This window comes from Anolis sagrei, chromosome 4 (assembly GCF_037176765.1).
Source record: "Anolis sagrei isolate rAnoSag1 chromosome 4, rAnoSag1.mat, whole genome shotgun sequence".
Lineage (NCBI taxonomy): Eukaryota > Metazoa > Chordata > Lepidosauria > Squamata > Dactyloidae > Anolis > Anolis sagrei.
The window spans coordinates 22,407,119-22,433,167 of record NC_090024.1 but is presented as its reverse complement, the minus strand read 5'-3'; the positions used below and the strand labels follow the sequence as shown (position 1 = coordinate 22,433,167).

At 39.8% G+C, this 26,049-nt stretch overlaps 1 protein-coding gene across 2 annotated transcripts in view; it reads right to left on the bottom strand.

Moving 5' to 3' along the window:
- Positions 1–26,049, bottom strand: part of SAMD12 (sterile alpha motif domain containing 12) — a 226,711-nt gene that overhangs the window by 138,127 nt on the left and 62,535 nt on the right. Inside the window, exon 3 of one of the 2 annotated variants that reach the window (XM_060775815.2) lies at positions 22,037–22,136. In XM_060775815.2, coding sequence (XP_060631798.2) covers positions 22,037–22,136 — 100 coding nt within the window. Of the gene's footprint in view, positions 1–22,006; positions 22,137–26,049 lie in introns of both variants that reach the window. The other variant, XM_060775814.2, reaches the window with a different exon arrangement.

Sequence of the window (26,049 nt, the reverse complement as noted above, 5' to 3'; positions counted from 1 at the left end):
CATTAGTTTGATATCTTTTCAAAGTGTCAAAAAGCAAATCTTGATTTTGCCATTTTATATGACTATGCCACTCTATGTCTTGGGATTTGAGCATCCACACTGGAGGCTCAAGTCTCATTACATAAAATGGCATAGTCACTGGTCCTGGAACCAAACTCCACAAACAACAAGAGCCCGGTGTGCATAGAACCACCAGAGGGCAATTGTGACAATATCTCAGCCATTTATGTGAACAATTTGGGATTCTGGAATATTTGAAATTTCAGAATTCCGGATAAGGGATTCTTGTACTGTACTTGCAAATGGTTTTTAAAAAGATAGCAAGCAATAAAAAGATAAGAAACAATGAAAAAGAATTCCATTTGAAATAATACAACAATCTCATTCTGATCTTTAAAAACTTTGTATTAAAAATTTGTCAGAGGAAAATCCCTTCATCTGCCAGTGTGATCTATTCTTTCGACAGTCAGGCAATAAATGTGGAAAAAAGATTGGGGTGGGGGGGGGGAGAGAAAGAGCATTATGGAATATGGGAGAGAGAAAAATCCAATGTTTCCATCCAATTATAATCAAGATGGCCAAAGATCTTGATTGTTTTAACTTTCCTGAAATTAGGATAAAAACAAATCAGTGTTTGCCCTCAAGAGTAAATTTCTGATAAATAAGAGAATTACTTCCAATAGGAATATCTATACAAATAATAAAAGTGAACATATGTGTGTATGTGTGTGGCTGGGGTGTCCACTTATACAAATGGGCTCCTGCCTCCACAAACAGCCATAACTCCCATTGCTCAGGAGAAGGCATGTAGCCGGGTTGGGGGGGGGGGGGGGGCTTGGGGGGATTCAACCCCCCCTCGAAATTTTCATGGTGGTCCGTGAGAAGGCCTTACTGGTACATTATTTAAACTGTTATGTTTATTCATATCATGATCTGATCACCATGCTCAATATATCCCATATGCATGGGGGTATTGGGATGACGATACAAAAGGTTTGCTAGGGTAGACCCTCTTTCACTCAGACTCAGCCCCCCCCCCCAATCAAACTCAGCTCCCCCTGAAACAAAATCCTGGCTACGGGCCTGCTCAGGAGACACCAAAAGGCCTCCCTCCAATGACATTGCAAACGTCATGAACATGCCCAAGAGCCCTGCCAATGTCCTCCACAGACACCATACTGCCTACCACCCAAGTGAAGGCTTTCATCCTAGATTTTATGTGTTTCCTCCACCACAGACATCCCAGTGTTTTTGACACTCTCCACTGGTGTGGAATTTGCATGACCCCTTCCACTGCCTCTCCCATAACTCTTTCCTATTCTTTTCTATGGCACACAGCAAACAGAGGAATTGATCAGTAACTGGACACACTAGAGATAAAATAATACAAAGAGCTGAGGTATAACTGTTCCCAGGGGGAGGGGGGACGAAAAAGGAAAAATGGATATGTATAAGTGATAGATAGGTATAGAAATGCAAAGGAAAGGAAAGCAGGAATCAACCAAAATGTATAAGATTGAATATTGGAATGTACAAATGTATCAAAACAAATTGTTATTTTAATTTTTATAATTTATCTGCACAATGAAATAAAAATTTATATAAAAAGTAAGAAAATAGGTGTGGGAGCAGGTGAGGTGGAAGGGATGTGGGCCTTCAAAGTTTGCTAGATGGACAATGTGGCTTGCTAGTCTTCCATGGTTATCCACTTCTTCAGGAGAGTTTCAAATAAAGGGGGGAAGCTTGGCTTGATTCTCCCTTGGCACCCCTTGCAGTTAGGAGCCTCATATATAAATCTGACTCTGGCTATACTTTGAAGAATAACACAGCACGAAACCCAGCCCTGGGGATATAACAAGCTATTAATTTTCAACCTATTACTTTTTTATGGAGGGTGGAGAACAAAATGCTAGCCATCCTGCACTGTCAATAAACTTCTGGATGGAGAAGGGGAAGAGTTAATATGAAATGGTACATCATGATTACTGGAAGTGGCTCAGTGGGTAATTTACTCTTCTGATGGGAACTGTATCGATCTTTTACAAGTCTTGAGCATAAAAGACTGCTAAGACAGTCGTGTTTTGCAGCTGAACATATTCGGGAGGGCCTGATAATTTCAACGGGAGGAAACAATCATAACTTCAATTCCCAACTGAAGTATAAATTCAAGCACAAATCATATTAGTCCAGTTTGAAAATGTACTGTTAAATGTGAGATAGCCCATTTTTAGAGCTCTCAGGAAGAACCAAGTAGACCCACAAAGCAAATTAAGCACAAATCTAAATCTTTAGCAGGCAGACCCATAAATCTACATTTGTTACATGTACACTTACAAATTTATTCCCAGGTTGCACTCACCGCCAAATATCCATACAACAAATGCTATCTAAACAGTGGTGTGATTGCTGGAGAAGTGTAATGATTAGATATTATTCTCTATTATACTGTCCTTCCTTCATAAAGCCCAGCTTTAGCACCAGTCCTCACCCATAGCCCAGTTGGATAGCCCTGCCAGATTTATAAAATACTCATCAAACAAGGTCTTTTCTATTTGAAAAGGCTAGAGTGAATCTGTCAAGACTATATTTGGCATCAGCTGGATACACTGTCTGTGATAATACAATTTTGCACATAAAACTATCCATTAATGCATTACAAAACAAGGAATGAGTGGAAGGTATATTTGGATCTATCAGGAGATCCTTTGGTGATTTGCAGGAGATGACTAATAATTGCCGACTCAAGATTTTTCAACAACCAATTTCACAAGAGCCAGAAACCTTTCATCTCTCACTGCTATCTTTCTGCTCTTTCTTGCTGCTCTTTCTTTTATCCCCTCTACCCCACTCTCTTTCTTTCTTGATGTTTTCCTCTCCATTCATTCTAGTGGCCACCCATTTCATCTGATCACTTGCCTTTGAAGTCTTTTGTCATAGAACCTGCAAAGAAAAGCATTACAGCTCCACTGGCTGCCGACAAGTTTCTGGGCCCAATTCAAAGTTCAGGTTATTACCCTATACGATTCAGGTCCAACCTGTCTTCAAGATCACATCTCCTATGAACTGGTGTGAGCACTAAGATCTGCCGGGGAGACTCTCCTCTTGTCTCAAGCATGGTTGGTAGGAGGAGAAAGGGCCTTCTTGGTGGTGGCTCCCTGGCTTTCAAATGCCTCTCCCCCTACAGAAATAAGGCTGGCCCCACTCTCCAAGTTTTCAGAACAAATCTGAAAAGATGGCTTTTAAAACAAGCCTTTGACCATGTCTAATACCTTAATCATTACATTCAAGGACTTAGTGATGGTTTCACTTTAGCACTTCATGGGACTGATATTGTTTACAGCTTATTTATATCCACGACCTTTGTTTTACTGAATATGTTTTAATCAGTAGGGGTTTTATAGATTGCTATCCAATTTTGTGTTTAATTTTTTATTGTTCTTATTTATACCTTCTTTATTTCACTTGTTGCACTTTTGTTTGCTCTTGTGAGCCACCCTGGGGGATATAAATAAAGATTATTATTTTACTGACACAAAAATACAATAGGACATAACAAACAAGATTTATATGCTGGATTTCGTATCATAAAACCACAATTGAACACTTTCCCAGCGTTTATATATTTTCGAATGATGCGCACAGATCCAAGTAAAGTGGCTTTTTGCAGTTGACAGATTGTGATTTTGCCAATGTTTATCGTTTCTAAATGCTGGCTAAGATCTTTTGGCACGGCACCCAGTGTGCCAGTTACCACTGGGACCATGTGTACTGGTTTATGCTAGAGCCTTTGAAGTTCAATTTTGAGGTCTTGATAACAGCTGAGTTTTCCTGTTATTGTTGTTGTTGTTGTTGTTACTACTACTACTACTACTACTACTACTACACAGAGATGCTTGCAGGCCCCATTGGTTAGTCAGAGTTTCTCAAACTGTGCTCCTCCAGATGCTTTGGACTTCAGCTCCCACAATTCCTAGTAGCTGGTAAGCTGTCTGGGATTTCTGGGTGGTGAAGTCCAAAACACCTGGAGGAGCACAGTTTGAGAAACACTGGATTAAATGAATAAGCCAAGTTTGGTTATTAAGTAAGTCTGCCTCCTGGTGACTGAAATCAGGAAAGCAGGCTAAAGATAGAATTTTAATTCAAGAAAAAATAATTTAGTTTACAAAGAAAACATCCTCAAGTCTCAGGATCTCCTCTGTACATGTGGCAACGTTCAGTTGTTTAGGTTTCATGGTCTTGGAGCTACATCAAGACAGATGAATACACAAACAATTTCTTTTATCCAAAGATTTTCTAACTGACACAATGGAGTTGGTAGCATAAGCTTTCATAGATAAGAGATGCATCTATAGTGTAGAATTAATGTAGATTTTCACCACTTTAATTGCCATGGCTCAATGCTATGGGAACAATGCTATGGAAGCTGTATTTTTACAAGAACTTTAGCCATCTCAGCCAAAGAGTGTTGATGCCTCACCAAACTACAACTGTCACAATTTCATAGCATAGAGTCATGGCAATCAAAATGGTATCAAACTGTGTTCATTATATAGTGTAGAAGCACCCTGGATTTAATTTCTCAGATGCCTGAAGTGCCTAGCAACAGACCTCTATAGGCAGACTGTGTGTGCCAATAACCATGGCAATGCACAACTTGTGGGCATGCTGATTGAGGTGCTATGATCAGGGTTAATTATGTTCAGAAAGACAACAGGGAATACTTTTGCTATGGGCAGGATGAGTAGATAAATACACTGGAATATAGTGTGATGCCAGTTGGAAAACAGAAAGGGGATGTGATAAACTAGGCAAAAAGGTCTTTATGTTGCTGGGGTGTTTACTGCTGTTATAGCATGTATTGTGTGCCAGGAAACAATTATGACTTCTCAACCCACTATCAATGGTTTGAAATTTGTGGATCTATTCTAGTTCTGCTATTTCTCTTTCTATGCACCTGCCCACACATCTATATGAGAAATATCATCACAGGACCTAATCACATCACACATGGAACCAGGAGCAATTTCACTTGCTCATTTTCTATTATATGCCATCCTCTGTCAGCACTCTACATGAGCCAAACAGGCCAGGCTTTGCACCAGAGGATAAATGGGCATAAATCAAGTAATAAAAATGGGAATATACAAAAACCAGTGGCAGAACTCTTCAATCTTACTGGACTTTCAGGACTTAGAAGTGGTGCACAAACTTAAACAAATGCCATATACCTAGTTAAAATATTAGTAATGCAAATAATTAAAAGAAAATTAAACTCCCAATAACATTAATTAAAACAATTCAAAACATCCAATTAAAAACAATTGAAAGCCATTTAAAAACAATGCAATTAAATGCAGAAAGAGGCAGTATGATAGAGTGATCTGCGTAGTAGACTATGCTTCCAAGAGCTGTGTTGTAATTCAAACTCTGTCATGGAAACCCACTGCATGAGTTTGGGCAAGTCACATTCTCTCAGCCTCAGAGGATGGCAATGGAAAGCCCCTTCTGAACAATTCATGCCAAGAAAATCCTTTTATGGGTTTATCTTAGAGTCGCCTTAAGTCTGAAATGACATGAAGGCACAAAAGAACAGCAGCAATTAAAAGCAATATAAGCATCCTGTCAGCCTAACTTCAATTTGAATGACCTGTGAATGAGAGACCTCCAAAACATACTGTTATCAACTCGGGTCTTACAAATTTGTGGCATCCTAGATTGAGTCTATCCATCTGCAATGCAATCTACTTATTTCCTATTGCCCTTCAACTTACCAAGAATCGAAGGAAGTCATACCTGGAATCAGCCACACAGAAAATTGCACATAATGGCACATGCATGCACGTCTAGGATCCATCAACACCCTAGAATTTATGCAGTCTGACATTAATTGCCATGGCTCAAATCATGAGTGTTGTACATATACAACATCTTTAGCCTTCTCTATCAAAGAATGCTGGTGCCTCACTGAACTACACCAAACTACAACTTCCATGATACCATAGCACTGAGTCAAGTGCAGTTGAAGTGGTGTCAAACTGCATTAGTTCTACACTGCATATGCACTCACAGTCAAATGTGTATAAACACAAACATACCCACTTTAGTGCTAGCAGGCATTTCAGTTTGTTCCTGTTTCTCAGGCATTTTCTAATAGCAGTGAACACAGCACTAGAGCAGGATTTCTTGAACTCCTCCTCAAGAATAAATGGGTGAGTACAACTGGCTTTGAGATCTTGGGGCTTTTTGCTCTTTCCTCCCTGCCCCACAGAGTGCAATTGGGGCATGCCCACAGTCCAAGATATTTTGTCAGTAGTGTGCAACCCTGGAATATAGAATATAATCAGAACATATTCATAACGTCCAACTAGAGCACCCAGTGGTGCAATGGGGGGAGCTCCAACTTCTCATGCGGGGACATGAGAGAAGCCTCCCACAAGATGGTGAAACATCTGGATATCCCCTGGGCAACGTCCTTGTAGATGGCCAATTCTCTCACACCAGAAGAAGTTGCTCCACACACACACACACACACACACACACCAGCCTCCAACTATCCTGATCTGGAAAGGGTAACCCCAATTAATAATTTCTAATTCTTTTTTGTTAGATGCCTTTAAAATGTCTCAGCTTCTAATTCCTCCTTCATTTCCAACTCTCAGTACTTTTGTACCGTGAACTCAGTTTGGGGACACTAATTTTTGCAAACTGAGTTCACAGTACCAAAGTGGTCTCCACTGGATTAACACAGGGGAGGCAGGAAAGGAATCTTATCCTTCCCAGTAGATTTGGGGTTCACCTACATTGTGGAATTAATGCAATTTGATGCTACTTTTAACTGCTATGGCCCAATGCTACAGAATCATGAGAGTTGTAGGTCTACAAGATACTGAGTTTTCTCTGCCAAAAAGGTGCTGATGCCTCACCAAACTACAACTACTGTAATTCCATAGCATTGGGCTGTGGCAGTTAAAGTGGTGCCAAACTGCATTATTTTCACAGTGTGGCCTTTGGGTAAAAGCAAACTGCCACGACCTCTCTCAGTTTTGTGTTCCTCCTTTTAATAAAGTTTGCCTCCTAGACCACACTCTGATATTGCTTGGCCTCACATACACCTTAGTTTTCATCTATGAAAGTATTGGAATCTATGTATCTTGCCTCATTAACAGCCTTATCACATTGGCCGCCAGAATAGCCATGGTGAATTTGTCAGTGCCCAGTGGAGGATGTGGGGAAGCCCTCAACCCACACCTTGCATTGCCCGGCTTACCCTAAACCCCATCCCATGGGGGGAAGTGTCCACTACCTGGCTTTCCCTGGTTGATCCCTATGCAACATGGAAAGCCTCCCATGTTGCTGTTGCCTGATGTATACTGATTCCTCTCCATGTGCACCATGAAGCCCTGCCGTAAGTAACTCTATGCTGTGGGATGGGTGCTCTTGTGGGGCAAATGGAACCAGCATATGTCACTGATTTTAAGCCTGTCTGATGAGGTCATAAATTAAAATGAGAAAGAAAATGCTCCCTCAGCCCCACCCCCACTAGTTCTGAACCAATGCAAACGCTTAACATTCAGAACTTCAAAAGGCCATTTTACCATGCCTCCGCGGGTCTTCTGTTTTCTTTTCCTCTTTAATTTACTAAACAGAAATAAGAATACTAAACTGAGGTTGCTTATTAATATTCATGAGATTAAATAATTGATGTTAATCGAAATGGAAAATTAAAAGCAGCGCTACTATAGGTTAAGCAGCACAAAAAGCTGCCTCATAGCCGAAAGCGTTCCCACATGGGATGCACACACAGAGTCACAAATACACACTCTGGTGTTTATCCAATCATTCCTTCTTTTCTGCTTTTCTAAATTCTATGATAAGCTCTCTGTCTCTTGTCAAAGCAATGGCACAACATGATGGAGTCTTTGTCCTTTAGAGTCATGAATATATGTGGTGACTCCAGGACCATGCTGTAAACCTACAAGTTGATGGACAACATCAACAACAAAATTTCCTCCTAGTTTCATAGAAAGTAGTGAACTCAAATATTCACAACTCCTTTGCATAAATATGGAAGACACTGAGCCACAGCTGGCACAGCAGCCTTCAATCAGCCTCTGATTTTATTAAAATATTTAAATGGCTTATTAGGTTTTCACAATTCTAATTACGAAGCCTTCTGAAAATTTTTACCTCTGCATCCACAACAAGCTTCCAAGTTCTATTCTCTGCTCCACGACACAGCATTAATCTATCCTCAGGCAGTGAGGTATTTTGAGCGGTTTTCTGTGATATTCATAATTGCACAATGTTAATCCCATATTATGCATAAACAATTTAAGGCAGTCTGTCAAAGGTAATGAAATTAGAAAAATAATTAAATGTGCTTTTTTAAAAAAAGAACATTGCCAACTGGTTTGTATAATATAAAAGTAAGAACAAAGAGTGGCAAGCCTTGAATATGCAAAAAAAATTGAATATGATTCAGGAGGGTAGTTGAACCCTTCTGTGCCACAAACAACTCTTCCCTAGAAGACGTGGTAAATGAACACTTAAAACACTTCTGCAGCTAATGTGTATGCTGTCCAAACACAATTACCACAAACTGAATAATCTTCATATACAACCCCAGCAAATACAATACTCTACATTATTGATAATAAAATGGTGACTTTAAAAAGAAATACAATAATATAGGTTAAGTATCCCTTACCCGAAAGCTGAAACGCTTCAAAATCCAAATTGTCTCAGCAGTGGCTGATGGGTCAATGTACATAAACTTTGCTTCATGCACCAAATTATTAAAAATACTGTGTTTAAAATTACCTTCAGGCTATTTATGTAAGGTTATATGAAACATAATTTTTTTTTTGGATTTTAGTCCCATCTCAAGAAATCTTATTAAAACCATTTTAATACAAAGTTAAAGTCAAATAAATAATGACTATTTCAGTCATAATGAAGTAATACCACAATCCTTTCTAAGGGCAGCAGCTGAACAGCCGTTAGTAAAACATGTCTAGGATTAGAATAATAGAATCATAGAATCAAAGAGTTGGAAGAGATCTCATGGGCCATCCAGTCCAACCCCCTGCCAAGAAGCAGGAATACTGCATTCAAATCATCCCTGACAGATGGCCATCCAGCAGCTGTTTAAAAGCTTCCAAGAAGGTAGGTATATTGGTCACTTAGTCCTATCTTTTCACCAAGCATATTTCTATTCAAAACTAAAAATTAAAATGTGTGGGGAGAGGGTTGCTGCCCCTCCCCCATTTTTCCAAGGCCCAAATATTTGACTGAAACTTTCACCAGGATCCAGTTTCAGTTGTGGCACTTAAGAAGGAAACCTGTTTTGCACTGGAAACACCAGAACTGGTCTGCTTAAGTGCCCCAATTTGACTCTGAGAATCTCATCAAATGCAGCCCCCAAACCCACCATTTAAAAACAGTTTACAGATTCCCACTGAATCCCTTATACAATATAAAACTACTTCTATTGGTCACCCTGTGGAACTACGTTTGTAAACTGTTTCGGAAGTGTATGGAAATGGAGGATTCTTGAGTTGGAGAGCAATTGTCTTCAGAGCTCCTGATGTGCATGGAAATGGCTAAAGGTGCTTATTTACAGTTGGGATCGGAACAGACAGATTCACTTGTGTTACTTTGAGATATTTACTTTTGGCATTCAGGAATTGCACAATTTTGATATATCACCACTTGGCTTTGGCTGTATTTCCCTTTTCTTTTAAGACCTAGGTTTCTGACTTCCAGAATGGCAAAGTTTCCCTTTTTTTTATAAAAGAAAAAAGAAGAAGCAGTGTGTGATGACTCAGAATGCAGATGATTACAGTAGGAATGGTCAAAACACATCGCATTTGATGGATGTACCCTGAAGTTCAGTTTCCCCCAATGCATAATAACCTGTGCTTTTCAATAAATAGATCATGTTGTCTGTCTGCATTCACCTACTTGGACTTTATGTATTATCTTAATCATGCATTGAGCTTTTATGACGGTTCATCAATAGTTAGAAGACTGCCACTCCTCCCCCCCAAAAAATCCCTGCCACTTCTAACCAAGGGGGCAGCAATCAAAAACTCTTGTGTAATTTATAGATAAAATATAATGACATTTTAACACAATGTTGGAATTATGTGATGTTGGGCTCAAGCTCTTGACAGCCCAAGACAGCATAGCAAATAATGAGGAATGCTAGGGTTGTAGTTAAAACATCTGGAATATCACACAATTTCCATAGCATAGAATCCTGGAATTTGCAGTTTATTTAAAATTCTCAGCCAGAGAGCTTTGGTACACCACTAAATCACTATTCTCAGGATCACACAGGCTTTGCAATGGCATTTATGGTGGTATCAAAGTGGTATAACTGTGTAATGTGAAAGGATTCTGAGATCCAGTGAAATTTTATTAGCTTACATGAAAAAATATTGAAAATGAATCTGCTCTGTGTGTATGTGTGTGTGTATATATATGCCTTCAAGTTGCGCATTGATTTATGGCAAGCCTATCTAATTAGGTGGTATTTGATCTTAAAGGAACTGCTTCAGCCTGCCTAATAGTAGGGTCCATCCTATATGATATGCATAGCACTGAATGGCTGAGTATTGAGAGATGCCTTTTACAATGAGAGCTGAGAAACATTTTTTTACTGGTTTTGCCAAAACCAAGTCCAAATAGGAAAAAGAAGAAAAGAGGAAGAGGAAGAGAGAATGGAGTTAACAAGGATATAAACAAGGGCTAAACATATAGGCTAACAATTATTTCCAAAATATTTGCTTGAAACAGACATCTGTAAAATACACAGTCATGTGTAACTCAAGCAGTAATGTCTTCTGACCTCTAAGAAATGCAGGGTAAATGCTTATCTTTCCAACTTGGTAGCATAAATAAGCCTTTCTGCAACATCCAGGACTTTCAGATAAATTTCATATCACAGAGATGTTATGTAAAAAGACATGGATATTTAGAAATATTGCCCCAATGCTCCAAAGCAGTGGTTCCCAACCCTTTTTTTGGCCAAGCCTCACCTAAGCAACTCTCAAATCCTGATCCTCCACAAGTTACATATAATTCTTATTAAAATCTGAACTCCTGTTCAAATGGAGGAAAGGTTATTAGCCTGGTCTAAATAAGTTTCCAAAGAATATGGCATTCATCATTGATCACTAGCATTAGGAGGAGGATTAGATAATGAGAGATCATTTCTGGACAACAATTCCTGTATTCGGACTCTGTTAGTTCATGTTGGCTCAACATTATCACTGGCCTAACAATCAACCTACATGCCTTTGCAAACTTTGGTTGGCTTTTTGTAAATCAATGCAAATGTTTTACTGCAATGTTTCCCAACCTGGGGGTCAGGACCCCGGGGGGGGGGGGGGTTGTGAGGGGGGGGGTTTCAGGGGGTTGCCAAAGACTGTCAGAAAACCCATACTTCTGATGGTAATGGGAACCATTTTGGCAGAGAAGGTTGAAGATCTCTCCGCCTGTCCATCTCTTCTTTTTTGGTATTGGTGATCTACATTTCCCAGAATTCAAAAACAGTCTCCCAACCCCACTAGTTTTCTATGTTGGTCATGTAGGTAGTATTCCAAGTTTGTTGCTGATCCATTTGCTGGCTGGGTTCAAAGTGCTCTATAACTATAAATCCCAGCAACAACAACTCCCAATTGTCAAGGTCGATTTTCCTCAAACTCCACCAGTGTTCACATTTGGGCATATTATCTGTGCCAGGTTTGGTCCAGATCCATCATTGTTTGAGCCCACAGTGCACTACAACTACAACTCCAAAACTCAAGGTCAATGCCCAGCAAATGCTTCCAGTATTTTCTAATGGTCATGGGACTTCTGTGTGCCAAAATGGGTTCATTTCTGTTGTTGGTGGAGTTCAAAATGCTCTTTGATTGTATGTGAACTATAAATTGCAGCAACTACAACTCCCAAATGACAAAATCAATCCCCTCCCCAACTCCACCAATATTCGTATTTGGGTGTATTGGGTATTTGGGTATTTGTGCCAAATTTGGTCTGGTGAATGAAAATACAGCTTTCATATCAGATATTTACATTACGATTAATAACAGTAGCAAAATTACAGTTATGAAATAGCAGCAAAAATAATTTTATGGTAGGTGGTCACTACAACATGAGGAATTGTATTAAGGAGTTGCAGCATTAGGAAGATTGAGAAACACGGTTTTACTGTTCAGGTTTTATGTCATTATATAAATTGTTTGATTATGTTTTGTCTAATTTATTGATGTTAGGTTCTGGTGTTGTTTTTATATGTGGGTTTATTTTGGATTACTTGTAAACATTGTGTGCCTCAATAAGGCATTGAATGTTTCCCTTTTTGTATGCTGGAATTTGCCCTGAGTCCCCTTGGGAAGAAAGGGTGGAATATAAATACAGTTTTATTATTATAATATGATGATGATTATTATTCATTGGATGGGATTTTACTGCAAAAAGGGAATACCCCTTACTACAAAGAATATACCTTGTATTTTGTTTTGTTTTTAGTCTGCCTTGTGTTTTCTCCTCAGTTTCAATGGCATACATTTGATTCTGTGTACAAACATTCTTCTTTGGTTACAGGAAGACATAGGTAAACCCCATTATACATTGGAATACTTACTGGGGTGAGAAAATACCATACAATTCACAAATTTGCAAGTCCCCTTCCTCAATACTAGCACATGACAGAGAGACACAAATTATGGGCAAAAGGGTGCAGCTTTGAGTCTGCTCTAAATTCAGCAAAAAAGCTTCAAATCAGTAAAGGCGTTCATCAGTGCAAAAACAATTAAAGAAAGAGATTTTTGACCAGCAGAGCACTTTTAAAGGTCAGACCCTGAAAGCTAAAATTGGAATTTTTTTCTTCTGGATATTTAAGTACTATGTCACTCTAATTCTAAGTAAAGTAAAGGTTTTCCCCTGACATTAAGTCCAGTCATGTCTGACTCTGGGAGTTGGTTCTGATCTCCATTTCTAAGCTGAGGAGCCGGCGTTATCCGTAGACACCTCCAAGGTCATGACTGAATGGAGTGCCATTACCTTCCTGCTGGAGTGGTATATATTTATCTACTCACATTTACATGTTTTTGAACTGCTGGGTTGGCAAAAGCTGGGGCTAACAGCAGGAGCTCACCCTGCTCCCCAGATTTGAATCAGCAACCTATTGGTCAGCAAGTTCAGCAGCTCAGCGGTTTAACCCACTGCGCCACCGGGCACCACTCTAATTCCGCTCACCTCCAATAGCTATCCACTTTCCTTCCCTTAACTAAAAGTTTTTTTTAATGTTTATTCACATGCATACAATTAAAACTTAAAGTTACGTCACTGCACAGAACGCAAAGCATCTGTTGTTCATTTTGCCCTGAATCTACAAAACTGCCAATAATGACTTTTTTTTCCAAAAGTGTCACATTGATTTTCAGCATCCACCTTTGGGATCACAGGGGAAACTTGCCTGTAAGAAAGCAGATGATCTCAAAAACACATCACTTAATACCTGACTGAAGCCATGCCCGCTCAAAAAAATCAATAGCCATTTTTGAAAAATACCAGCTCTGAGACACTATCATTGTTGATGTGACAAAGAATGGCATCAATGAAAAGGCAAAGAGAAATGTGCATACCACTCAGTTAAATAGTTGGAAGTACGATCCTGGAAGTCTCTTAGTATTTCAGTCTCACTTCATTAACACCTTTTAGTAACATTTAAGGTTTTAATGAAGTTATTTTTAAGGGGTGTTTGCACACTCCATACCCTGAAGAGCTGACTGTCACCGCATATTTAATCAATTTCATGTGGATATTAGCTTCCGATCTCCAACCAGGGCAAGAAAAGGGATACATAATAAGGGTAAAAGAGTCATAATTTTGTGTTGTCGAAGGCTTTCATGGCTGGAATCACTGGGTTGCTGTACGTTTTTCGGGTTGTATGGCCATGTTCCAGAAGCATTCCCTCCTGATGTTTCACCAGCATCTATGGCAGGCATCCTCAGAGGTTGTGAGGTTTGCTGGAAACTAGGAAAATGGGGTTTATATATCTGTGGAATGTCCAGGGTGGGAGAAATAACTCTTGTCTGTTTGAGGCATGTGTGATTGTCACAACTGGCCACCTTGATTAGCACTGAATAGCCTTGCAGCTTCAAAGCCTGGCTGGTTGCTACCTGGGGGAATACTTTGTTGGGAGGTGTTCCAATTGACCACCTTGATTACCATTAATGACCTAGCAGTTTTCAAGATGTGGCTTCTTACTGCCTGGGGGCATCCTTTGTTGAGAGGTAATTAGCTGACACTGTTTCTTTTCTGGAGTTCCCCGTCTTTGTTTACTGTTATGATTTTAGAGGGTTTTTTTAAAATATTGGTAGCTAGATTTTGTTCATTTTCATTTTTTTCCTTTATGTTGAAATTGTCCACAGGCTTGTGGATTTTAATGGCTTCTCTGTGTAGCCTGACATGGACCACTAGGTTAGAGTGGTCCAGCATTTCTGTGTTCTCAAATAACATGCTTTGTCCAGGTTGGTTCATCAGGTGCTCTGCTATGGCTGACTCCTCTGGCTGAAGTAGCCTGCAGTGCCTTTCATGTTCCTTGATTCTTGTATGGGCAATGCTGTGTTTGGTGGTCCCTATGTAGATTTGTTCACAGCTGCATGGTATACGGTAGATTCCTGCAGAAGTGAGATGATTCCTCTTGTCCATTTTCATAGTTTCCAACAGACCTCACAATCATAGATGCAGGCAAAATGTCAGGAGAGAATGCTTCTGGATCATGGTCATACAACCCAAAAAAAACCTTACAGCAACCCAGTCATAATTTTGCTTTACATGAATTTCCCCCTCCCCCTTTTAATACAGGTTAGGGGCACAGGAGCACCACCTTCCTGTGAAAGTGGAAACTTATGAACAAAAAACTGTTTTTTAAAACTTATTTTCCCACTTATTGATACATCACTCAACATTTAAAGTTACCTTTGTGAATTTGACTATTCATAGATTTGATGTTCTCTCTAGGAATTGCAATGTTATTTTATATTCAGCAGAAGTTAATCACAGAGTCACACTGATATTCCTAAAAGTGTGTTCTCAGAGGTAAAAAAAAAATTAGCAATTCCTTTATTTGTGGTTTTTATTTTTTTGAAGATCTGTGCCCTGAAAACCAGAGAATATAGAGGGCTGACTATACTTCAGTTTGATTGACCTAATCCCTCAGATCAGGTACCTGATGACCCTGAGCTCTGGACAAGCCCCAGCAAGTATCAGTATGACACCAACCTTACCTGTATTTTCCACACCCTGAAAACTAGCACTGGTTGGAGAATGAACAGCTTTAGTGCCTTGAAGAGAGACCTAGTTCAAGTATTTTCAAGTGATGTTATCACATGTATAGCTTCCTGTTCTTGCCTACGTAAGTGCCCTTAACAACAGGTTTGATCAAATAGCTTGTCTCAGTCTGGAAAGTTTTACATAACTCTTTGGAGAATTTCCAAAAAGCATAACATGTCACTAATACATGGGATGGGTGCTGGTTTTCATTTTGTGCAGCAAAAATATAATTTAATTGTAGTTTACTGCATTTTGCCTCCTGCTAGATGGGTGATCACACAATATAATGGCTTACAGTTTCTGCAAGTCAGCAGTAGAAAAACTGTGCAAAGCAATAGAAATTGTTTAGCAAGAATGTTGCATAGAGCATGCATATCTATCTATCTATCATCTATCTCACATTAAATTTTCTGTCCAACTTGGAAAATGAGTAACAAATAAGTTGTAAACTGGAGTCACCTGGATTTTTGAATAACGACTTCTAAGAACACAAGGTCCAAGCATTTTCCTCTCTCTTTAATACAGCTTGCAAGAATAGAGAATTGCTGGCATTTGGCTGGCCTTTAGTGCCACCACAATAGCAAGTCAAATGGTGGGACTGCAACTATTCCCTCAAAGGAGATCAGAGGTGTTTTCACAGTTATCGCACTACTGTTCCATATTAATTGGCATGTCAATATCTATAGAATCCCAGGATATTGTAGTTTAATGAGGACATTATGTTCTTTAGCTTCGAATTTTAAATTTAGCCCACTTTTTTTCTCCCGGACTGAGGTGCATCTTTATTGTAGAATTAATGCAGTCTGACACCACTTTTAGCGGCCATGGTTCAGTGCTAAGGAATTCTGGGTTTGTGGTTTGTTGAGACACCAGTATTCTTTAGCAAAGGTCAAAGTCCTTTAAACTTCAGTTCCCCTGATTCCATAGCATTAAGCCAAGTTAGTTAAAATTGTGTCTAGCTTCATTAATTCTACAGTGTAGTTTCCCTCCTACATGGTAAGAAGGCTTGCTGTCTTATGATAGGTTCAGCTTATGATCACCATATCTCAGAAATGCCTTGAATATACAAGTAAGAGTGCCCACCAGTTATCTTGTTCAATAGGGTGTTCAAACGAGAAAGGTGTAAATCAGTGGTGTCAAATTTGTGGACGTTCAGGTTTTTTGGACTTCAGATCTCTAAGTTCTTACCACTGGACAAGCTGGTTAAGGCTTCTGGGAGTTGGAGTCCTAAACACCTGGAACTCCACAAGTTTGACATCTCCGGTGTAAATGAACTTCTCTGTTACTCTAGCTCAGTGGTTCCCAAACTTCTCAAAATGGATTCAGGCATTTGTGACTTCAGGTCTTATGTTTTTTTCTGCCTTAGGTGACTGTCAATTGGTGACTAGACATTATTTTAATTCTACCGTGTACCTTGAGGATGGGGTTTACTCTGAAAGGAAAGTGAAATCCATTCACTGGGTTGTTGTAGGTTTTTCGGGCTATATGGCCATGTTCTAGAAACATTCTCTCCTGAAATCCATTCAGTTTCAGTGGTGGTTGTTATATGCTCTCAAGGCAACACTTGACATCCGGCAACCACATCACAGGATTTGGCAAGATCTATTCAGAGTAGGATTGTCACTGCTTTCCTCTAAGGCTCAGTTTCCAAGGCCAAGTGGGGACTCAAACTCTGGTTTTCCAGAGTCTTAATCCAGCATTCGAACTACTATATCAAGTTGCCTCCCTTTAGTTGTGTGGCTCAGAGGGCACTTCTAAGCTCAGAACTATTTAATTCTAAATTGATGTCTTTCGGATCAGGCGATGGCACTTGAGTCTCAGGACTCATGCAATGATCAAAACAAATCCTGCAAGTCTAAAGACTGCCCATCCCATCTGACTAAAAAAAAAAGAATAAGATAATAAAATGGATACCCTCTGCATGTCTTCTCCGAGGTCTTGCAGATCTACAGTCAGTAGTAGCTGTGTTCTTGAAGCAGTTTACAATTTGTCAAGCCCAGTCATAAACCACAGTTCCCTCACAGCTCAATTGTCTACAATCATATATCTGTGGCAGCACACGCAGAGCATCAGACAACCAGACTATGATTTTCAAGGAAAATGAAGAGGGAGAAAAAAAATCTGTATGTCAGAATTTGGGGGTTACAAATAAAGGATCTAGAGCTTCAGACTACTTCCCCACAGCAGTCAAACCAAAGTGAAATGTATATTCAGCTGCATTTTTATTGTGTGGACAAATAAATGGGTACTTATTCTTTCCATTTGCATTGAGCTGGGCGACTTCAGTGAGTCAGGTGGCTGGTTTTCTGTCACTTTATGCCTTTGGAGAGTTCTGTGTGCCAAGTTTGGTTCAATTCCATGGTTGAGAATGCTTTTTGGTTCTAGGTTAATTACAAATCCCAGCAACTACAACTCCCAAATGCAAAATCAATCCCCCTCCCAACCCCACCAGTATTCAAATTTGGGTGTATTGTGTATTTGTGCCAAATTTGGTCCAGTGAATGAAAATACATGCTGCATATCAGATATTTACATGATGATTCATAACAGTAGCAAAATGACACTGGCTGGCTGTCTGCTACCGAGCACAATTCAAAGTGCTGGGTTTAGCCTATCAAGTCCCAGTTTATCTGTCCAAATGTATCTCCCTCTATGAACCATCTTGGAGAGTAAGATCGTCTGGCAAGGCCCTGCTCTTGGTCCCATCTCCTTCACAGGCGTGACTGGTGGGGACGAGAGACAGGGCCTTCTCAGTCGTGGCTCCTCGGCTATGAAACTCCCTCCCCAGTGAAATCAGGTCAGCCCTCCCTCCTGACCTTTGGAAAGAAACTGAAGGCATGGCACTGGGACCAAGCCATTGAGAAGAAGTGCAGTACAATAAGAGGGAATATGTGAAATCATGACTGGAATGGCTTTGACTATGATTACGGATTGTATAGTTTTAATAATTGATTTTAATATTTATATTGCTTTATATTTTTAAGATTGGAGGGAAGGATACTAGAGACAAAGTTGAAGTACTTTGGCCACATCATGAGGAGACAGCAAAGCCTGGAGAAGACAATTATGCTGAGGAAAGTGGAAGGTAAAAGGAAGAGGGGCCGACCAAGGGCAAGATGGATAGATGGCATCCTTGAAGTGACTGGACTGACCTTGAAGGAGCTGGGGGTGGTGACAGCTGACAGGGAGCTCTGGCGTGGGCTGGTCCGTGAGGTCACAAAGAGTCGGAGACGACTGAACGAATGAACAACAACAACATATTTTTAAGCTTTAAATGTATATGTTTATTTTCGTTATTTGTTTGTTTGATAAGGCATCAAATTGTTGCCTATTGTATGGCCGCTCTGAATCCCCTTCGAAGTGAAAAGAGCAGAGTACAAATATGGTAAATAAATAAATACTGATGCATTCATTTCGCAAAAACAATGTCAAGTATTCACCCAGTTTTATGTTGACCTCTTTTCTTTTACTTCTATAATAAATATATTTTAGAAATAATGTTAGATATGTAACATTATATCGAAACTTCTGATATGTTTGATGATTTTAAAAGGTCCTCTGAACAGGGCAGTGCAAAATTAGGATTATTATGCAAGGACCTTTTTTGCTTATCTGTGGGAGCAAGTATCAGAAAAAGTATGCATGCCCCCCTTTTTTATTTTTTGCTCATTAGCTATTGTTAGTGTTAGTGTATTTTATGTGTAGCACAGGGAAGCCAAAAGGCTGGATACCCCAATGTATGTGGTGGAATCAAAGGCAAGAAATTGGATTCAACTGCAGGGGTTGGGTGTTTGAAAGACTTCCTTCCAGTGATGCTTTCTTCTCTGTTGTATTTCCACGAGCTGTTTGCAAACAAGCACCTTTCCCAAAAGGGACATGACCTTTTGAGGTAACTGAGAAATTGCCCCCTCTTTTTCTCAGATTCTTCCTTTGTGCAAACACTTTAGAGAAACACTTTATTCCTTTAAAAACAACAGACAGAATATGGTATCTCTATTGTTTTTTAAGCCAAGGGTCTCACATTGCATTTACTGGTGTGCAGCCACATTTTGACAACTCTCCCCTTTCTTTTTCAGGAGGAACAGAAAGGATCTCACTAGAACAGTATTCCCATTTCTGATGCAAAGGCATTCGGGTATGATTTAACTGCACATAAGCATCAAACCAGATGTGACATTAATTGCACAAATGCAACAAACGTGCCAGTTTTACTATTGAAATAGCAGCTGATGTGTGGAGGGGATACTTAACTCTTTCTAACCCTGCGGTTCCAGGAATGTTTTTGTCAGAAATATTGATAATTAACAGTGTATTTTTAATTACAAAAAGTGATGTACAGGCAATGACTAAGTAATGATGCAATGACTAAGTAAAACCAGTAGAGTAATATAAGCAGGTGTGTCTTGTGAGTTACTTGCTCCTCCTGTGTGAAGACGTCCTCCTGTGTGAAAAATGCCTCAGTGTAAGGAGTGCTGTGTTTGACTACTCCAAGAAGAGAGGCACTTCAGTTTGAAGTTTGTGGTATGTTTTTTATCTACATGAGAGGGAAGCTCAGCATGAAAGCAAGAAGCTGAAGCAAAGATATAACAAGAATTTTATGTTATGTTTTTGTAACCATATTATTTTTCTACAAGAGAGGCCTCTGAAGGAAGATAACAATAGTCTGTGCGTGATTATATTTCATCTTATACTGGCTACTGGTTCTGAGTCACACTGCTGCTAAATAAGCTCCTCTGCTGTATACTTTTGTGGTGCGGGTCTTTTGTTACTAAGCCCATTCGCCAACAGTTTTGACCAGAAATCATACATTCAGTTTTTAAACACCGAAGTAGCAAACAATAGTCTTCCGCATAATTTGGATTAATTCCCAAAGTTAGAACCCCTGAAGTGTTATCCTCCATCCACAAAACCTGATACAAAAATTGGGAGCCAGAAAACTAGTAATTTGTGCACAAGCTCCCCCTTCAGGAAAGCAAAGTTACTACATGGTTTGAGAATGGGTGGAGAGAAATATTTATCTCTCATGAGCATTCTCTTGGTAAAAAACTGGGAACATTAAATTATGTCATGATTATTCAGGGACCTGAATGTGTGACTCACTGAAAAGACACACATATATATAGTCGAAGACTTTCATGGCCGGAATCACTGGGTTGTTGTAGGTTTTTCGGGCTGTATGGCCATGTTCTAGAAGCATTCTCTCCTGACATTTCACCTGCATCTATGGCAGGCATCCTCAGAGGTTGCTTGAAAAACCTACAACAACCCAAGTCATCCATATCTACTGTAGGAGCTGAGATGGGATCATCTCCGCAATAGAGTTAATGCAATTTGACACCATTTTAACTGCTGCAGCCTAATGCTGCAGAAAATTACAAATGTAATTTTACATGGCCTTTGGCCTTCCCTGCCAAAGAGTAATGGTGCCACACCAAACTACAACGGAGATTGGAAAAACTATGGACAGACCTCACAACCTCTGAAGATGCCTGCCACAGATGTGGGTGAAAACTCACAGCAATGCACTATATAAGCAAACTTTAAGAGAAAACAAGGGGGCAGATTATTTCTTTATTTACAGTATTTATATTCCACCTTTCTCAGTCCGCAGGGGACTCAGTGTGGATTACAATGCACATATACATGGCAAATATTCAATGCCATTAGACATATAGCATATATAAACAGGCACAGAGGCAATTTAGCATTCCAGCTTTCTGGCTAAATGGGGGTATGCTCAATTCTGGCCACAGGGGGAGCTGCCACTTCACCATCCACTTGTGACACTGAGTCCTTGATGGAGTACTTCCTCATTCTTACACACACTGCTGGAAGGCTTTATGGTGTCGTAAATTAGTTAAATTAACCTCCCCGCATAAAACGGTACCTAAATTTCCTACTTGACAGATGCAACTGTCTTTCGGGCTGCATAGCTCAACAGCAAGCTAGACTATTAATGGTCGGGAACTCACCCCGACCCGGGTTGGCTTCGAACTCATGATCTCTCGGTCAGTAGTGATTTAATGCAGCTGGCTACTAACTAGCTGTACCACAGCTTGGTCCTTAGGGGAAATAAGGAGCAATAGATGACTGGGAAGTGCATAAGCCAATCATTTTATTCCAGCTCCTACTGTAAATCTGAGTGAAAGAAAAAAAAAAGCCTCATTACTACCACCTATCTGGGGACAGCAGTCTCCTGTCCAACCTCCAGAGCAATTTTCTAACAAAGCACATCTTCCTCCCTTGAGCTATGGTTCCACCTATAGAGCGTCATTTCTTGCATTCAAAGACTTTGTTAATCCAAACTTATTCATTACTTCTTTTCCTTGACTTTCTGCCTTAAGCCAGGCTCATAAAGTGAGCACAGATCTCTTCAAAAACACCAATTAAAACCACGAAACCGTTAGCACAGTAAAGCTCCTTCATTGTAGATCTTCTACTAATCATTCCTTTAAATAATGCAGCTGTACACTGTTTATTCCCTCCTGACCTCACACTGTTCAGTGTTCAACATTAGATGAATGATTAATAGGCATTTTATTAAGCAGTTCCCACTTGTAAGACAAGTAGCAAGGGTAAAACGAGACAAGGAGTACAAGAAATGAAACACAGAGTGAGAAATTCCAAAGTGAAATATGTCTGATATTTCATACTTTACCAGTTATGTCATGCTGTTTGAATGACTCACTGTAGATTTGATACTGATTCGGGCAATGTTTCTTCAACCATTTGCACACATCTTGCTGGGTCCATAGTGCCACTGGTTTGGTGAGCTTCACGATATTTGACTGTGAAACAAGAAATAGCAATAAGTTTTTCTTCCCACTAACACTTAGCATCGCTTCAAATGCAGGCTCCTGCAGGAGCGCAAGGACATCAATAATGACTGGATATTATTCTGACATTTTCCCATATGGCTGGGAATTAATAAATCAGCAATTACAAGCATAGATATCAAAGATATTTCAGAGTGTAGTGGCAGGTGGGAAAACAGCATTAAAGATAATCCAGGCAAGCTTTTTGATGATCACTGAACATGTCATACTATCTCAGTCAATGCTCTGCAAGGTATAAATTCCATCTGATGTTTCCACCCAACAGTTGATCCTGAAAATGTAGCCTTTTGGGATTTAATTACAGAAATTTTCATAGACCAAGTCTCTTCCAAGAATTGTGTTGTAGTTGTGCACTTTCTAGACCAGATCTACATAACCGTTGGCCCTCCAGGTATTTAGGAGTCCAACTTCTAGAAGGCCTAGCCAGCTTGTCCAATGGTCAGGAATTTTGGAAGAAGGGGCCATGGGTTGTACAGGCCTTTTCTAAACATTTCCAACTTATGGTGATCCTCAGGTGAACCTTTCATGGGGATTTCTTGGCAAGATTTGTTTGGGGGGTGGGTTGCCTTTGCTCTGCTCTTCAGGCTGAGGGTGTGGCTTGTCCAAAGTCAACCAATGGGTCTCCTTCACTGAATGCAAATTCAAACCCTGGTTCCCAGAGTCATATTTCCAATGCTCATATCACACTGGCTCTCTTCCACTGGATCTCTATTTAGAAAAGTGGGATGTTGTTTTTTGTGTGTTAGAAGTGACTTGAGAAACTGCAAGTCTCTTCTGGTGTGAGAAACTTGGCTGTCTGTAAGGGCACTGCCTTGGGGATGTCCACATGTTTCACCATCCTGTGGGAGGCTTCTCTCATGTCCCCACATGGGAAGCTAGGGCTGACAGATGGGAACTCACCCCATCTTGTAGATTCAAACTGCTGACCTTCAGGTCAGCAGTTCAGCTGGCACAAGGGTTTGACCCATTGTGCGACCATGGCTCATGATGATATAAATATGTGAGAGGAAGCCACAGGGAGGAGGGAGCAAGCTTGTTTTCTGCTTCCTTGGAGACTAGGACGCGGAACAATGGCTTCAAACTACAAGAGAGGAGATTCCATCGGAACACGAGGAAGAACTTCCTGACTGTGAGAGCCGTTCAGCAGTGGTGGAGGCTCCTTTTTTGGAAGCTTTTAAACAGAGGCTGGATGGCCATCTGTCAGGGGTGATTTGAATGCAACATTCCTGCTTCTTTGCAGGGGGTTGGACTGGATGGCCCATGAGGTCTCTTCCAACTCTTTGATTCTATGATTCTATGATCATGATGATGATAATGGTTCTTGGAGAAAAATACTTGGCACCTAATGCGTTTTGAGGTGTATTCTACTCTCCACATACGTTCTGATGATAGGGACAACTTAATGTTCCACAAATGTTCAAACTCTTCAAGAAAAAAATAATCTGCCACTCATCTACTAACAATGAGTGCTGTATGGGTATGAAGCATCTGACATGTTAATAACAGGGTGAGTGATGAAAACAGGAAGACAAGCAGTGGTTCTTTTTCTGCTGGGTGATAAAATAAATCTGATTAAACAGCATGATCCAACTCTTCAAAAATCTGTGTGCTTTCATTCATTCACTAACTATACTTATATCCCATTTTTCAAATAGCTCCATGTTGCCATGTGAATGGCTCCTTCCCATTTTACCTATCACAAGATGAGCAATGTCTGAGGATTTGAACTAGAATTTTCCAAGTCTAAGTCCGTAACACACTGAATTCAAACCCATCTCATTTGAATTTTTAATTATTTTTATTTAGATACTAAATATAAGGTAAAGGTTTTCCCCTGACATTAAGTCCAGTCATGTCCAACTCTTGGGGTTGGTGCTCATCTCCATTTCTAAGCTGAAGAGCCGGCATTGTCCATAGACACCTCCAAGGTCATGTGGCTGGCATGACTGCATTGAGCAGTACCTTCCCATCGGAGCAGTACCTATTGATCAACTCACATTTGCATGTTTTCGAACTGCTGGTTAGCAGATACTGGGGCTAACAGTGGGAGCTCACCCTGCTCCCCAGATTCAAACCTATGACCTTTTGGCAAGCAAGTTCAGCAGCTCATTGGTTTAACCTACTGAGCCACCGGGGGCTCCTACTAAATATAGTTACTAACAAAAATAAACCCTTTCCTCCTTCCTTGCATAAAGAGTTAAATCAGTGCAACCAACTATCACAGACTTATACATTTCCCATATAGATTCCAGACATTGCTCATAGATCTCCTTTCCAGTAATAAATCATTGTGTTGAAAAGTACTATTCCAAAATTCCACTTGATTTATTAGTGGTTCGTGAACTGTAGTCAGATCCATATTTTAGTACTGTGTTTGAGCCTTAGCTTAGTTTAGTTCTAGTTATATATTTATACATGTGTGCTTATCTTTTTTTGTCACAAAATCACAAGTCGAACACTTCCCAAGCGTTTAGGACTGTGCGATGTATTTTCGAATGATGTGCGCAGATCCAAGTAAGGTGGCCTTTTGAGGTTGACAGATTGTGAATTGTTTTCAAATGCCGGCTTAGATCTTTTGGCATGACACCCATTATTGTTGTTGTTGTTATTATTATGGATGAGTTGCCCAAGGGTTTTTTTTTTGGCTGATTTTTTTTCACTAATATAACTAGACGTATACATGAGTATATATATATTATATTGTTACATATTTTAATCCATGTTGATTTATGTCTTATTGATTGATCTTGTTATGGTTTTATATTATACTAGCTGTCCCCTGCCATGCGTTGCTGTGGCCCAGTCTGTTGATCTGGAAAATAAAGGAATGAGAAAGTGTTGGTTTCTAATATATGTAATTTCTTTATGCTTGTGGGTAAACAGTTTCTTGGTGTTTCTTTGTCTGTGTTGATGTGGAGAGTGTCTGGTTTGCCTACTCTGGAATATGCAACATATAGTCCTTCTTTAAGGGTTCCTTTCAAATCTATACTATATCTGTGTGTGTGTGAATCATATCTATCTATCTATCTATCTATCTATCTATCTATCTATCTATCTATCTATATCGATGGCTGGGTGGCTCTTTGTCAGGAGGACTTTGATTATGTTTTCTTGCCCTGATGAAGGGAGTTGGATTGGATGGCCTTACGTATTTTCTGTTGGTCATAGGGGGTTCTGTGTGGGAAGTTTGCCCCGATTCTGTTGTTCATGGGGTTCAGAATGCTCTTTGATTGTATGTGAACTGTGAATCCCAGTGCCTACAACTCCCAAATGTCAAGGTCTATTTCCCACAAATGCCATCTGTGTTCATATTTGGGCGTATTGAGTGCTTCTGCCAAGTCTGGTCCAGATCCATCATTGTTTGAGTCCACAGTGCTCTCTGGATGTAGGTGAACTACAACTCCCAAACTCAAGGTCAGTGCCCACCAAACCCTTCCAGCATATTCTGTTGGTCAAAGGAGTTCTGTGTGCCAGGTTTGGTTCAATTCCATCATTGATGGAGTTCAGAATGCTTTTTGATTGTAGGTGAACTATAAATCCCAGCAACTACAACTCCCAAATAACAAAATCATAATTTTTTGAGTGATGGTCACTCCTTGTGAGATGTATTGTTGCCAATTTTGGTGTGATTTCATTCATTGGTTCTTTTGTTTTTAAGGAACTCATTATGCAAAGAGCATTTTATATATATAGATGTCAATGTTTTTAAATGTTTTTATGGTGTTGTTGGGCATTGAATTGTTGTTACTGTTATTTTTTGATCATGTTGTGACTCTATATGTTTTGATGTTCTTTTTTGGAAACCCTGAGTCTCCCCGGGGAGATAGAGTGGTATATAAATAAAGTTGTTGCTATTATTATTATT